Source organism: Patiria miniata, unplaced genomic scaffold (genome assembly GCF_015706575.1).
Source record: "Patiria miniata isolate m_02_andy unplaced genomic scaffold, ASM1570657v1 HiC_scaffold_20, whole genome shotgun sequence".
Classification (NCBI taxonomy): Eukaryota; Metazoa; Echinodermata; class Asteroidea; order Valvatida; family Asterinidae; genus Patiria; species Patiria miniata.
In genome coordinates, this window is record NW_024037059.1 from 23647260 (window position 1) to 23661811 (window position 14552).

General features: G+C 41.6%; 2 protein-coding genes across 3 annotated transcripts in view; both read left to right on the forward strand.

Annotated features, from left to right (window-relative positions):
• Positions 1-14552, forward strand: part of LOC119728259 (dynein heavy chain 2, axonemal-like) — a 105967-nt gene that overhangs the window by 39901 nt on the left and 51514 nt on the right. For both annotated transcript variants that reach the window (XM_038200417.1, XM_038200416.1), the window contains one exon: positions 2411-2548. In XM_038200417.1, the coding sequence (XP_038056345.1) occupies positions 2411-2548 (138 nt within the window). The remainder of the gene's footprint in view (positions 1-2410; positions 2549-14552) is intronic.
• LOC119728260 (piggyBac transposable element-derived protein 4-like) lies at positions 9338-12117 on the forward strand. Its single transcript, XM_038200418.1, has one exon. The coding sequence runs from the start codon at positions 10663-10665 to the stop codon at positions 11914-11916; it is 1254 nt and encodes a 417-aa protein (XP_038056346.1). The 5' UTR covers positions 9338-10662; the 3' UTR covers positions 11917-12117.

Below are 14552 nucleotides of genomic sequence, written 5' to 3' on the forward strand. Positions count from 1 at the left end.
GTTATAAGTCTGTAAAGAATGCCTCATTAAATATTCATAATGTCATAACATGAGAACAATAAACTGCACAATAATAAAAATGCAAGATATTTTTTTTTCAAATGTTGCTTCATTATAATATAAGTTATCAATCCCATCAGATGTATAATTCATGAGATATGATAATTAGAGTCAAAAATTATCACTTCCGGTTAAACTGGAAGTGAAGGTCACGTGACCTTGACATACCAATTTTCATCTATAACACTTCCCTGTCTGTATACCTACCAAATTTGAGATCAATCGGTGAAATAGTTCTATAGTTGTAAGGCTGTAAATATTCAAACTATAAATAGATGTCACGTAACCCCTTAAACCGGAAGTGAAGGTCACGTGACGATATACCAATTTTCATCTATAACACTTCCCTGTCTGTGTACCTACCAAATTTGAGATCAATCGGTGAAATAGTTCTATAGTTATAAGGCTGTAAATATTGAAACTATAAATACATGTCGGCATACATCTTCAGATGGTGGTTAATGACTATGGAAAGTTTCAAGTTGATCGGATTTAAAATAATTCCCAAAGTGGCTTGTAGAATAAAACGTTTACAAAACCTATGGGAAAAGTGGAAAAAGAAAAAAAAAAAAAAAAAAAAAAAAAAAAAAAAAACTTTAACGAAAACAAAACCTGTTCCCAATTGAAATTGGAAAAAGCTAAAAAAACTTTAATGAAAAAGCTGTTCCCAATTGAAATTGGGAACAGCTAATTAATAAAGAAGGGACAAAGGACGCAAATGTTTACTTTGGTGAACAGTTGGTATGGTCGTGCGGTGAACCTTGACACTGAGAATCGCAAAAGAAAGTGAAATGTGGCGGAATGTACATGTATTGTCTTACGTCTGTGGTAGGCACGCAAATCGGCTGTTTTTTTCTGGCTCGCAAATCGGAATACACAAAATACAAGCCATTTTCAGCCCGAAGACTGAATACATAATGGACTAATATGCGATACAGATTGCGGCGAAGTCATGTCAGTTTTCACCGGTTGTTATGTGTTACCATTCAGTGCTCCAGCATTTTTCATTGGTTGTTATGTGTTACCTATCATCACTCCAGACTCAAGAATCATTGAGTTTTAAGAACATCAGTCTGGGAGTTAGATAAGCCAATGTAAAAATTTCCCGGATTCCTGCGCCCACGTATAAAGACTGCATTAGTATAGCAGTGTACACGTAAAGTCATACATTATAATTATATCTGAGGACAAGACGTCATGTTTCCTTTTGTTAATATACTACAAACCTCTCCTATAGACTAAGCAGACAAACTTACATACAAAGACCATTCTCAACAGATCTCCAAGGATAACAATGGATCTGTTATCCTCTACTTTTGTTGCTGTCCTCTTGACTTTATTACACTCGCACACACTAGCACGTTTGTTTATGGTGTAAATCGAGGATTTTCTTTTGTTCCTCTTCCCTTTTCTTTTGTTTTTTGCAACAGCTCTCACTGGTTTTGTACACGTTTTACAACAAAGGAGTCCTCGATTCGGTTTTTGACCTTGATTCACCGATGATGCAGCACTACACCATAAACACACCCATACAAGTGTGTATTTGCCTGCAATCGGGAACCCCCTATTGCCCCTCTTTTGTTTGTACTTTTTCGAAAGACCTCCCATATGTTTTGTACACGATCGCCAAATTGGGGACCCTATTAGCTCCGTTCACAAGCACCCCCTCACCGGCAAAGGAAGTACAGTTGGGGGTGACCGACTGACGCCATCTTGCCTGACTGCAATTCATTTGCTGCGAAGCCCAGCCACTGCGCGTAAATAGAACAAATCCCCTGGTGTACGTGCGTCACACACAAGGAACGGTGCACGTAAACCAGTGAAATGTCTCGCCCATGGGGCGACGTCGTTAGGTAAAAAGGCGCCCTCTTTTGGTAGCGCACGGAGCTCATTGTCCTCTATTGTTCAATGTCCCCTATTGAATGCAGAAACAAACTCACACACATCTTTGTAAACACTGGCAATCGTGGACCCACCATTGTCCGTAATCCTCATTCCTTTGTTTGTACTTTTTAGCAACAGCTCTCATTGGTCTTGTACATGAATTTCAATCGTGGACTATCGGTCCATCGTGGACGTATTGTTTGTGCCCTAACCCTTTTGTCCAAGGTCCATGATTGCCGGTGTTTACATACTGACATAAAACATCTTCAATAGTGGACCCCTGTTATCCCTCTTGTGTTTATACTTTTTAGGAAGACTTATGGGGTACCATTTTCTCCTTTGTGTGAGTACCCCACAAGCCACACAGAAAACCTTCTTTACAGTAGAATTATAAGTGTAATAATCAAATGTGATGTAACAGAGGTAATGAAGTGCAAATTAACTGACAATAAATCTTCCATTCTAGGTGAGCAATGAAATCATCCATCGATGCTGTAAGGAAATTTCACTAGAGAAATTGTTTGATGGCTATGTAGTATCATCCATGAAAAGCCTCCACCAGAGCATTGACTGCTGCCGAGCTTGGAAAGAAACCTACTCATACGTAAGTCACTTGATCATGTTTGTCATTCAGCTTCGAATTGAATAGAGGGTTCAGCTGACGTTTGTGTGCTTTTATTGAGCTTTAATAAAACAAAACATCATAATGAAGCAAGGTCATTCTTATTGGGGGTGTGGTTAAAAAGGTTGTGAAAAGGGCACTCACACATCAGTGCTGAAATGTAGACAGGGTTTTTTCCTCCGGTAACTTGGCCTCCACAAAATCAAAAGGGGGGGGGGGGGGGTTCCATCTTCCTATTTGGCGCTGAGAAACGCCGGTACTATGAACTTCAAAGTCCACTTTGGGCCCTCTCTTACCTGCTACATTTGTATTTCCTACATTTGCATTAATCCTTTTAGGCCGTAGGCTTTATCCGGTAGATTTAACGTCTACCACAGCGCCCTCTGGGCCAATACACAATACCCATGATGCCAAGCCACCCCTGTTTTCCAGGCGACATTAGGTTTGTGGCATTTCCGTGCTTTAGCTTGTATAAAACGCCCTCTCTGGGACCGAATTGTATCCAGTCTCGTTTTGCATATAAACAGCTCACTGGAGGACGTCTTTTCAATCACTTTTTTATATTACAAATAAGTTTTCGATATATAACAATAAATCGACAGAAAAAGGACTATAATTTTTTTATCAGATAGGACTGTGAACATTTCGGCGAGACACTTGATGAGAAAACATTACACTTGATGAGAAAGTAAATTAGCATTGGAAAGACTAAATAAAGGAGAATGACCCTGTGGAAGACTTTAAAGAGCAAACCCTGATGGAGCCACGTACGAAGCTATTTAATACATACACTAAATGTAAATAAACGGCCCCATATGTGCACACATCTATATATAGTCAGGCAGCTTAGTGAATGGATGTGGACATTCCGGACAAAAGTGCCAAATTTTCCATACATGCTCCTCAATGCCTTAGCTTTCAATTTTTGATAGGAACCAACTTATCCAATGACATTATGGCGGCCATCTTGGATTTTAAAGATGGCTGCCATTGAAAACCTATTTGTACCCATATCTCATCTTCTAAGCCACTTACGATGAAAGTTTTGGTGTCTAAACATACATTTTCAGGGTCAAGGAATGCAACTGTACCATTTGGGATCGTGTCAAATGGTCAGTTTGTCCAGATACTTAATACGGCGGCCGTATGGTTTGCCGTAAAAGGACCAACACTGGCCCGATTCAGGCTATGTACCTTTTTTGCCATTATGGTTCGACTTGAAAGGGCCGGCACCGGTCCCATTCAGGTTGTGTACCATCTTGCCATTATAGTTTCCCAAAAAGGGACCAACACTGGCCCGATTCAGGCCTTTTACCTTCTTTTCATCATGGTTTATCGTAAGAGTACCTTCAGGCTGTGCGCTGTCTTGCTGTTGTTTGCCTTAATAAGACCAGCGCTTGTCCGATGCAGGCTCTGAACGGTGTTACCATTACCGTTTGCCACTTAATAGGGCAAGTACTGGACCAATTCCGACTCTGTGGTGTCTGTACCGTCAACACGGAACCATTTTGGCGCAATCGAGCCAGCATTAGCCTGCTTCTGGTCATGTACCGTTTAAACTGTACTAGTGCAGTGCCCGTCTAAAATGTGCATGTTCGGGAAACGCAAATTGCTTTGCCGCTGGTATAGGTTGAATACTTGCAGAGTTTTGGAGAACTGCTCGTTCAAACAACGCACGCGATTCAATGGTGTTATTTTCACAGGTTGAACGCACACTTCAAAATTTTTGCCATGTTTGAAGTTCGACCACCTACAATGGTCGCTCAGTCGACTGCAAAAATAATGTGCCCATGTACACGTACGAAAACATGGCATGCAGTGCTATTCACCCACTGATCCATTAGTATTCACCCATACTGGACAATGTATCGCCCTGCAATGCACATGCGCGTGCCCGTCCTTTTTGCATTGTTTGCGTCATATTGAGCACGTGTGCTTTAGCTTAAACATGACGTAAACAATTGAAAAGAATGGCAGTGTGTGCGGGTGTTATGTTCTAAGCTATATACTGCCACGTTTGCCTCAGAAAATACTGCTTTTTGCAGCTTTTTCGAGAACTGCTGGTCCAAACAACTTCAAACTTTGCACTGCACATTCTGTTGTCCCGAAAAATATACCCGCTGATTTTCAACTTCATATGGTGCCCGGTTCTGGAGATAATCGACGGACAGACAGACAGACAGACAGAGATTCCTGGAATTATAGTAAGATTAGACTGTAACAAACCCATAATTAGCTGGTATCAGCCCAATACCGTCCTGTTTACTGGGTCAATGCCAGCCTTGAATCTAGGCAGGTAGAAATCTCTGGCACTACAGGATGTGATACAACTCACCCTCTCCACAACTACATGCAACTGAACCACTTTTGTAGCTCCATTGGATTAAGGCGGGTCTGTGATCGGCTAGTCCTGGTTCTCAAGTGGCTGATAGTTTTCCATTGAACCCATGTCAATGTAGCACCTGTTGGGAGGTTTTCCGTCGTTGTTATAGTATAACCATGACAATCGGTGGGCGTTTACTATCAGTCTTTGCTTCCAGTGTTGGAGTCTTGCCACCTCCCTGGATGTTGTGAAGGAGTGGACATGGCTGAGGAAGCTTTTCTTGACTTCAGCCTTTTGTGCCCAAGTTTGCCGTCCCTGGAGGAGGCGACACTCGTCACTTATCAATATTTGGACATCTTAGCTTGGCTGGCCACTTCCCTTCGGAAATCCGAAGAGGAAATGCCAGCAAGGAGGTGCAAATTACTTGTGTTGGTGGGTTTCAAGCATCCAGTGATGAAACTGCATGTTGTTTAAGGCTGGGTCAGGTTTCATGGTATGGGCTGATCTCTCCCAGACGGGGCACGCATACTCTGCTGAAGAATGGCACGGAGCCAAAACGGTTCATCCTATAGGGTGTGTGGTTTGGCTCCCTTGCGGAGGTTGTTCCATTTCTTTATGATGTTGTTACGGGGAACTAAATTTGGATAACTTGAATGACAGGATGCGATGGAGGGTAACCCTTAAATAGACGGGATGGCTACAAGGGGCCAATGGTGTTCCGGACCATTTGATGCTAAGGGGTCGGTTGGCTTCGCGGTTAACGTTCCTGAGATGGAACAAGCAGACTTGGGTCTTAGCGAGATTGGCAAGGAGGTGGTTGCGCTCATAGTATAAAGACGACTAAGTGCTGAGGTAAGTTTTGCTTCTATGCATTCGAACGGAATCTTTTGAGATGTAACACAAAGTTCGTCTGCATCTAGATGAAACGCTCAGTGTCCTGGTCTATTAAATTGTGATTTGTTTTGTGTAGACGTTATACAGCAACGAAGCTAGCACAGTGCCCTGATGTAGGCTGTTTTCGTGCCGTCGACAGCGTTTTTGTTTTGTTCAGAGCAACAAAGAAGCATCTGTCTTTGTGAAGGGCTCCGATATGATCCGTAAATGCGAGGTATTGGGTCAACTCCAAGATCTTTTTTAGGAGGCGGCAGTGGTTTACAGTATTACATGTGACCGAAAGATCCACAAAAATAGCTCCACTTATTTGTCGTTTTGAAACCCATCCTCAGCTTGCTGTGCCATATTAAGAGTTGGCTTGTTGTTGACTTGCAATGTCGCAATCCAGGTTGCTGAGGGATAAGGATGTTTCAACAACAGGGACAAGCCTGTTGAGGATCACGAGCGGAACGCAGTAAACACATGATTGGCGAAAATAATTATATACTTGTCGGTTGCCCTGTAACAAAGTCTAATTGATGTTTTCTTGGCAGTCTTAATACTAGCTTAACTTACTTGATTGCAGAGAAATTGCTTTGTTTTGCACCCTTTTTTTCACTGGTTGCTGGCTTTCGTTCAGTGAAAGAGGCCTTCGTTTTTTTGGTGTTCGTGAAAATAACGACATTGCATTTAAAATATTAAATCTACTCTACTCTTGGCGTCATTGTATATCCATGTATGTCTTCAACCTTGATACAATGAAGGTAGCTTGCTAGTATAACTTATAAGTTTGGACCCCATAAGATCATATAACATAAGACCCCATTTTTTTTTTCACCAAACTAGTATACATATGCAAATGTAATCACTCACTAAAATATTAGGGGGCCTGTACACTGTTTATACATGTTTTTTTTTGTATAATCAATGTGGCTTCTCCACCCTTTTTTCTTGGACAGTCATATTTTTTTAAATTGAAACAACAGAAAACAAACACATGTACATGTATTACTAAAACTTGAGACTTGCACCGTAGTAAATGTACATGTACATGTTTATGCAGCTCTGTAGGTTGTTCTTAGGATTTTGAGTCACCCCATAGGCCAACTGTTCTCATTACTAAAAACCAAAGAAATGATGTCATGATGATAACTCAAGCTTATTCAAATAACCATATTTTCTTTTGATTATTTAAAAATTCCTATTTCCATGTAGGCCTTGTAAATGCTCAAAGGATTATGCTCAGAGGATTTGCCTTTGAGAAATGTCTTGCTTAAGACTGAAAATATCCAGTCAGTGTGCTTAAATCACATACCGTACAATGACTTCCCAACAGAGAAGCAAAAAACAACTAGACATATGTTTGTGGACAAACATAGGGCTGTTTCGGTAGCTTTTTGAGGCATGTGACATGTGTTCCATCAACGAAGGATGTGTAGTTCTGTTGATAATAAATGGTGGCATATAATATGTGATTTCATTCGCATAGGGCTTTGAATTATGACGTCACATGTCACGTGATGACGTCATAATGACGTCACATAAAGTTTCATCTATTACTATAATATTATGGTAAAGAACAACTAAGCCAGAGCAAACATCGTTGAAAGCAAGTTCGCGTCTTGCACCAATTTTAAATTACAAAGCACTTCCAGTTTCAACCAGAAGAAAGGGTCACGTGATTTATTTGCACATATTTAAAAAATGAAGACCCTCGATAATTCTATCAATCCGCAAAAATCATGTTCAGGTCTCGACCACCTAAATTTTGTTTACCTATAACACATCCTGGTCTAGCCACATACCAAGTTTCAACCCAATCAAACTTACAGTTCTGTAGATATAGGACTTCATAATATGCACGTAAATTTTCAAAAATCAATAAAAAAAATTAGGTGATGACGTCATCATGACGTCGTAGTCTTGGCATAATTTTTGTATGAGGGTCTTCCTTGGCTGTAACATTGATGAAGATTCCAGATCGCCAAGTTATAGAAATGGTGGCTTGAAAACGTGCACAAAGTCAATGGGCTAACACGTGTACAAAGTTAACAGGCTTTAAAAAAAACCACTGCAGAAACATTGCACCTTTAAATTTGTAATTTGCCTTTGAACTGAAATATTTTTATGAAATATTACTTGATATTCTGACCCTTAGGAATATGTTCAATCGAAAGTTCAAGCGCGAAAGTTGAAGCGCGAAAAAAATACGATTTCTCTTTCCTTCTCATAGTAATTCTCGGCTGAAGTTCAGAACTACTCAGTAAGATATCAGTGTTGTATAGGAAAAGACTTGTGGAAAATCCCACTGCAGAAAATCTGCACCTTTAAAGACGTAACATAGGGACTTTTCGGCATTATATTTTTTATTATACGTCCCTGACTATGCGTATGCATGAACATAAAATCTGTCAAAGTTAGCCGAAAATCAGCTAAAACGGTCACGGTGATGTGGACAGGATTTGACCTCGGCAACACGTGCTCTGCAGGCTGACTGACATACGATGTATGTGCGTAACGTGCAGTACGTGTATGTACATGTAGATGTTCTATGCATGTTTTAGAGCAGAGGTATTGTCAACCTGAAGTTTTAAGCGTGCGCAGGGCATGTCCGAGTTCGCTTATTGCCTCAAAGCTTTGAAATGCTTTAGACCTACCCTTAAATTGACAATTAAAGTAAAAACTAACGTAAAAACTGCCATGGTTGATTTTTCAGGAATTTTCAAAGAAAAAAGGGTCTTTTTATTATAACTTCCAGTCTGATGACGTCATTTGCCTAAAACTTCGCACACCTCTTAAGTGGGCCAAGGTCATCATATACACCAATATTTAGGCGATTCCGACAAACTTCGCCACAGCCATTTATTCAAAATACATTTTTGAAAATTTTCAATCTGTCGCTAGAGGGCGCTCGAAGATTGCATGACGTCATTGGTAGATGATTTGAAGAAAACTTTTAGCCAAGAGACTAACACCGTTGAAAGCAAGTTCATTTCTATTTCCACTTTCAAATAATAAGCCACTTCAGGTTTTGACCTTTTTCGACCGGAAGCAAGGGTCACGTGATTTCACGCACACTGAATGAAATAAAGACCTCAACCTACTCTACCACTTGCCTGTAACAGAATGATACAGACGCGTACGGTTGATTTCTTATGCATTTTTAAATATTAAAAGTGTCACAATTTAATTGCCTATAAATACACGCCGGATGACGTCATCATGACGTCATCATTACACAATTTTGTTTGAATTAGGGTCTTTGCTTGGACAAAGAGTGGTGCAAATGAATTACTGGCAAAGAGTCAAAAATGCCCTTTGAAAATCGACAATTTGTTTTTGATTTCTGTGTACAAAGTCTATGGGAAAAATTAAATATTCAAAATTCTATAATAAATTAGTCGATGACGTCAATCTTCGGGGCACATCTTCAGATGCTGGTCTAAGTGTGTGCCGAGTATAAAGTCAATCGGATTGATTTTAGTGCCCAAAGTGCCTTCCACTGTAAAGCGTGTACAAATGCTATGGGGAATGGCTGAAAAAGAAGAAAAAAAATAAAATAAAAAAATAAAAATCTTAACGAAAACAAAGGCTGTTTCGGCAAAAGTGCCGAAACAGCCAAAAATTCATTATGGGATCATAGGCATCAATACATTACATACCGGTATATAGCCTAAAGAAAACAATAACGATGTCAATGAACGTTCCATGTGACCCAGGCAAGTTGATGTTAACCCTTTGGTGTACACGGCGGTCGCTAGCGACCGCCAAAATCACGTTCAATTTGGCCTTTGAAATAGTGGTCATAACTATTAAAAAACTACGGTCCCCATATATATTGCCCTCATTAGGTTGTTTAGAGCAATGCTTTGGCTTTGTATTGATGTGATATTGAATAGGGGGTGCTATTGAAAAAAAATAGAAAAAAAATAGGGGTGAACGTTTTTTAGATTTTCGTGTGATCTTGCGAGAAAAAGCGACTTTATCTCAACATGACGTCTCGTTTTTGGCCTTGGATCAAACACTCGAACTCCTTGGAAATATATCCGAAGATGAGATTCAGGATGATTCTGATTTAGAAGACGAAATACATGTAAGTGATGAAAACAATGACATGGTGGGAGATGATTATGACACATACGTGCATCGCAATGGAGGCGTACGAGTCCGGTGAGATCCTGCAACCATGGATTCGGTCTTGCACACGGCTGATGATTTTCAGGTTAGCTCACATGTTTTTTTTTTTTATTTTTTTTTTGGGGGGGGGGGAGGTGGGGGGTGCTTTTGCTTTTAGAATAAACAGACATAATGGTTGCAATATAAATGATTGAGTCATAAGTTTATGTGTCAAGTTTTTGAGGGAAACAAATGCAAAAAATATTTGAAAATGGATAGACAAATTTGATGTTTTTTCTTGAATTTTACAATTGGCACATTGGATCATCCAGCAAAAACATTTCTATTTCCAGGGCAGTCAAAACAGTGATGAAGAAGAGATGGAACAGGAGGTGGACAGTGATGACAGTGACACACCTGGCCCAAGTGGAAATCAAGGGAGGCAAGGTCAACATGGAAGGGGAAAAGATAGAGGGAGAGGACATCGTGGCCATGGTCGTGGTCAAGTTGGTTGTGGCCGTGGCCGTAGCCGTGGCTGTGGTCGTGGCCGTGCTGCAGCAGGTGGTCAGCTGCCCAATCATCAGTGGATCTGGGAAGAATTCACTGGAGTAGAAATCAATCCTGCAGTTGCAGCAAATCTCTGAGTTGGATTTCTTCAACCTCATGTGGGATGACGACATTGCATCTAACATCTGCCAGGAGACTAATCGTTACCAGAGCTGCAAAACACTCGAATATGAGATAGGTGCCCATTGACAGAATCACATTGGATGCATTCATTGGTATGAACATTGCACAAGGCATGGACAGGAGGTCTCACCTGCGGGACTATTGGAGCAACAAGCCATGGCTTAGAACTCAATGGTATGGAGAGATTTTTGCTGTGAATGAATATATGCAAATTCATCGGTACCTGCATAGTTGTAATAACAATGATTACGATCCATTGGATGGAAACCGTGACAAACTTTTCAAGGTGCGATACATAATTGACAAGCTTTCTACAAACTTCAAGGAAGCGTATGTGCCAGGCATGCACATTTCTGTGGATGAGCAGATGATTGGTTCGAAGTGTCATGTTTCATTTGTCCAATACATGCCCCAAAAGCCCAAAAAATTTGGCATCAAACTATGGGTTTTGGCCGACAGTGAAAATGGATACTGCAGCCGCTTTCAAGTGTACACTGGCCGTGTTGAGAATGCACCAGAGGTGGGTTTGCCCAGTCGAGTAGTAAATGACTTACCAGAGGATTTTCGTAATCAGGGGTATCATTTATATACCGACAATTTTTATACATCTCCCACTTCATGTATCAACCTTTTACGTAAAGACATTTTATCATGTGGAACAGTACGAGTAAACAGAATTGGTTTTCCGAAAGAGTTGAAACCAAAACCTAGAGAAAAGTTTGAGAAAGGTTCCATGGAGTTTCGCAAATGTGGAAATTTGACCGCAGTACGATGGAAAGATAAAAGAGATGTGACTGCACTGTCCACAATACACTGCAATGATGTGCAGGTTATTCCACCACGACGAGATGAGGCTAATGAGGTGAAAAAACATCTCATGATTTATGAATATAACCAACATATGGGAGGAGTGGATCAATTGGACCAGTACTTATGTTACTATACTGTAGGGCGGCGTACTTTGAAATGGTGGAAGAGATTGTTTTGGCGACTGCTAGAATTAGCGATTATCAATTCCTACATCCTCTTCAAAGAAGTTATTGGGAAGCCGGCACTGAGGCAGAAGGATTTCCGTGAAGGTCTTGTCCTTCAGCTTACAGAGACTTACCGACAACAGCGAACCAACAGGGATGACCCTAATTTAGGAGGGAGACCCGGCCGAAGACGTTCTACACCATTGCCACTGACGGTGATGTCCCGTGTGACTAGTCGCCATCCATCCACAACTTCAACAACGATTTGTTTTTATGAACGAGCTCATAAATATTTATTTTACAGCGCAGCCCGGAAAAACTGGCGCATGCGCATAAACCTAATGTCGGGCTGTGAGCCTCTGGAACAGTGGTGAAGCGGCATATCATCCTCATTTTTTCTAGCGCCGATCAGGTGTAGTGGTATTCTATTGAAGCTCTCTCAATATACGATTTTTGCTAGCTTTAGAAGTGTTTATTCTCTTTTAAACTTAATGTTCATTTACTATTGAGTTCTTGTTAGTTCGTTACAGCGTTCCTCAGATTTTCTTGTGATTAAATTCAGAGTTCCGAGTGAACGTTTTGCAAACGTTTCTCGTTTTCTTTTATTTTTCAAGATGGTGGACGCAAGTAGCGCTTGGTGTGGTCTCACCCCACCTTATTTTGTTACTTGGACAAACTGTAGAATTATTAAAGCACGATCCAGGCAGGATGTGCATGATTTATGCCCCAAGTATAGGGTTTGTTCTCAGGCCCACCCGTGCGAGATATGCGAAGGGTGGGCTTCTGATGATTGGAATGGAGTCTCAGGGTGGCTGCGCAGTCATTCCCCCAGTGGTGATTAGGTACGAAGCGGTTCTTCGGAGCCCTTTGGCCGACAAAAGTCTTCCCTACTAGGCTCTGCTGACATGCCTGATAGGCCGCTGTCCAGCACTGACGCCAAGAGTAGAGGTAGAGCTGTGCCATTAAACTAAACGGGTAAGTAAATCTGCCAAATGGGCCCCGAGAGACATGCCTGCTAGGCCTCTGTCCTGGGGGCTGAGAAATATTCGGACGGCAATACGGGGCCCGGAGACATGCCAACTTGGCCGCTGTCCTCCTGTTCCGGGGGAGGAAGCCTTGGCCGACAACACGTTGCCCGGCGACATGCCTGTTCAGCCTCTGTCCACGGTTACTGGGGCCAAGAAAGCCCCGACTGATATGGGCACCATATGGGGCCTGGAAGAAAACGCTGTATAAATAAAGTTGGCATGATTCTTACTTCTCGGAACGTAGGCGACATCGCCATCGTAAGAGTAGACGCCACTGTTCCAGCTCGAGTTCCGGCTCAAATTCTTCCGGAAATTCCTCAGTTGGCCGTTCCATTGATTCTCATCACCATCGCCGTCGCAGAAAACAGAGTAGTACGCAAGCCCTATTGCTCCGAGGTTTTCAGGAATTGTCGGCTATGCTGGTTTCTCTGGTTCCCCAGCGTCCGGCACTAGCGCCAGCTCCTTTAAATCTATCAACCCATACCCCGCGTGAACCCACATCCCCAGAACGCAGGGATGAATTGTCCAACTCCGACTTTGGTAGAAGTTTACGACTGTCTCAGGGTCTGTGCATGACCAACCGGCCCCACAAGGGAACTGTGCGGCACAAGAGCCACCGGCGTGCCGGAACAGCTAAAAATAATTACATGGCAAAAAAAAGGGCACAATTTTTACCTCCATTGATCAGTGCTGTGTTTTAAATGTGAATATGTATTTCAACAATTTTCAATTTGAGAAGGTATATTTTGTTCATCTTTCATTCTATTGTTGTACACTTACTTCCATTTGAACCAGACTGATAAAACTCTGAATTGCTTTGTGAATTTTTTTTTTTTTTTGCACTCAGTGGTGCAAGGTGTACCATCTCACTATGACTCCAGGAATCTCTGTGTGTCTGTCTGTACATCGATTATCTCCAGAACAGGGCACTGTATGAAGTTGAAAATCGGTGGGTGGATTGCTTGGGACCCTAGAATGTGCGGTATCAAGTTTGAAGTTGCTTGGATGAGCGGTTCTCAAAAAAGCTGCAAAAAAAGCTGCATTTTCGAGGCAGACGTGGCAGTATATAGCCTAGACCACCAATTGTTTACGTCATGTTTAAGCCAAAGCGCATGCTCAATATGACGCGCACTGCTGTCCTTTTTACGTCATGTTTAAGCTAAAGCGCGCGTGCCCAATATGATGCAACAATAGAAAAAAGACTCACCTGTAGGGGTTATACCATTGTCCAGTATGGGTGAATGGACTGCCAAGCACTGCATTTTTTGTCTCCTATGTACACATACCAGTATGTGTGTGGCTATTACCATTGGGTTATAAATACCATTGTCCAGTATAGGTGAACATACTGCCAAGCACTGGATTTTTTGGTCTCCTTGTGTACACATACCGGTATGTGTACACATACCGGTATGTGTGTGGCTGCACGAGCACATGCATTTTGCGGTCGACTGAGCAACCATCACTGTAGGCAGTCGACTGAGCAGCCCTCACTGTAGGGCGATACCATTGTCCAGTGTGGGTGAATATCAGTGCCAGGGGATGACGAGACGTACAAAGTGTGCATTCAACCTGTGAATGATGTGCATTCAACCTGTGAAAACAACACCATTGAGTTGTGTGTGTTGTTTGCATTAGCAGTTCTCAATTGCCCCTTCGGAACAGGCACATTTTTAATGGGTACTGCACTAGTAACATTAAAAACAGAGCCTAAACTCAAAATGCATATTTAAAAACAAAGCAAAAACAAAAACTAGAAAATAAATAAAACTAACTGCAGAAGGTTGTTCTGTTTTAAATATATTATGTCAGCCTAGCAGCGACTTACTAAACGGGTATTGTCATTCTCGAGGTATTTGAAATGTATTGCGAGACAAAGAGCTTACTGATTCTAAGTCCAGCTAGTGCCTGCTGGGTGATCTACTTGAGACTGACCCAGAGTTGAAGTTCATCTATTCATTCTTCAAGAAACACGTACAGCA

Bases quoted from the DNA above. Each gene is read 5' to 3' on its own strand.
- LOC119728260 (XM_038200418.1), top strand. From the start codon at position 10,663: ATGAACATTGCACAAGGCATGGACAGGAGGTCTCACCTGCGGGACTAT.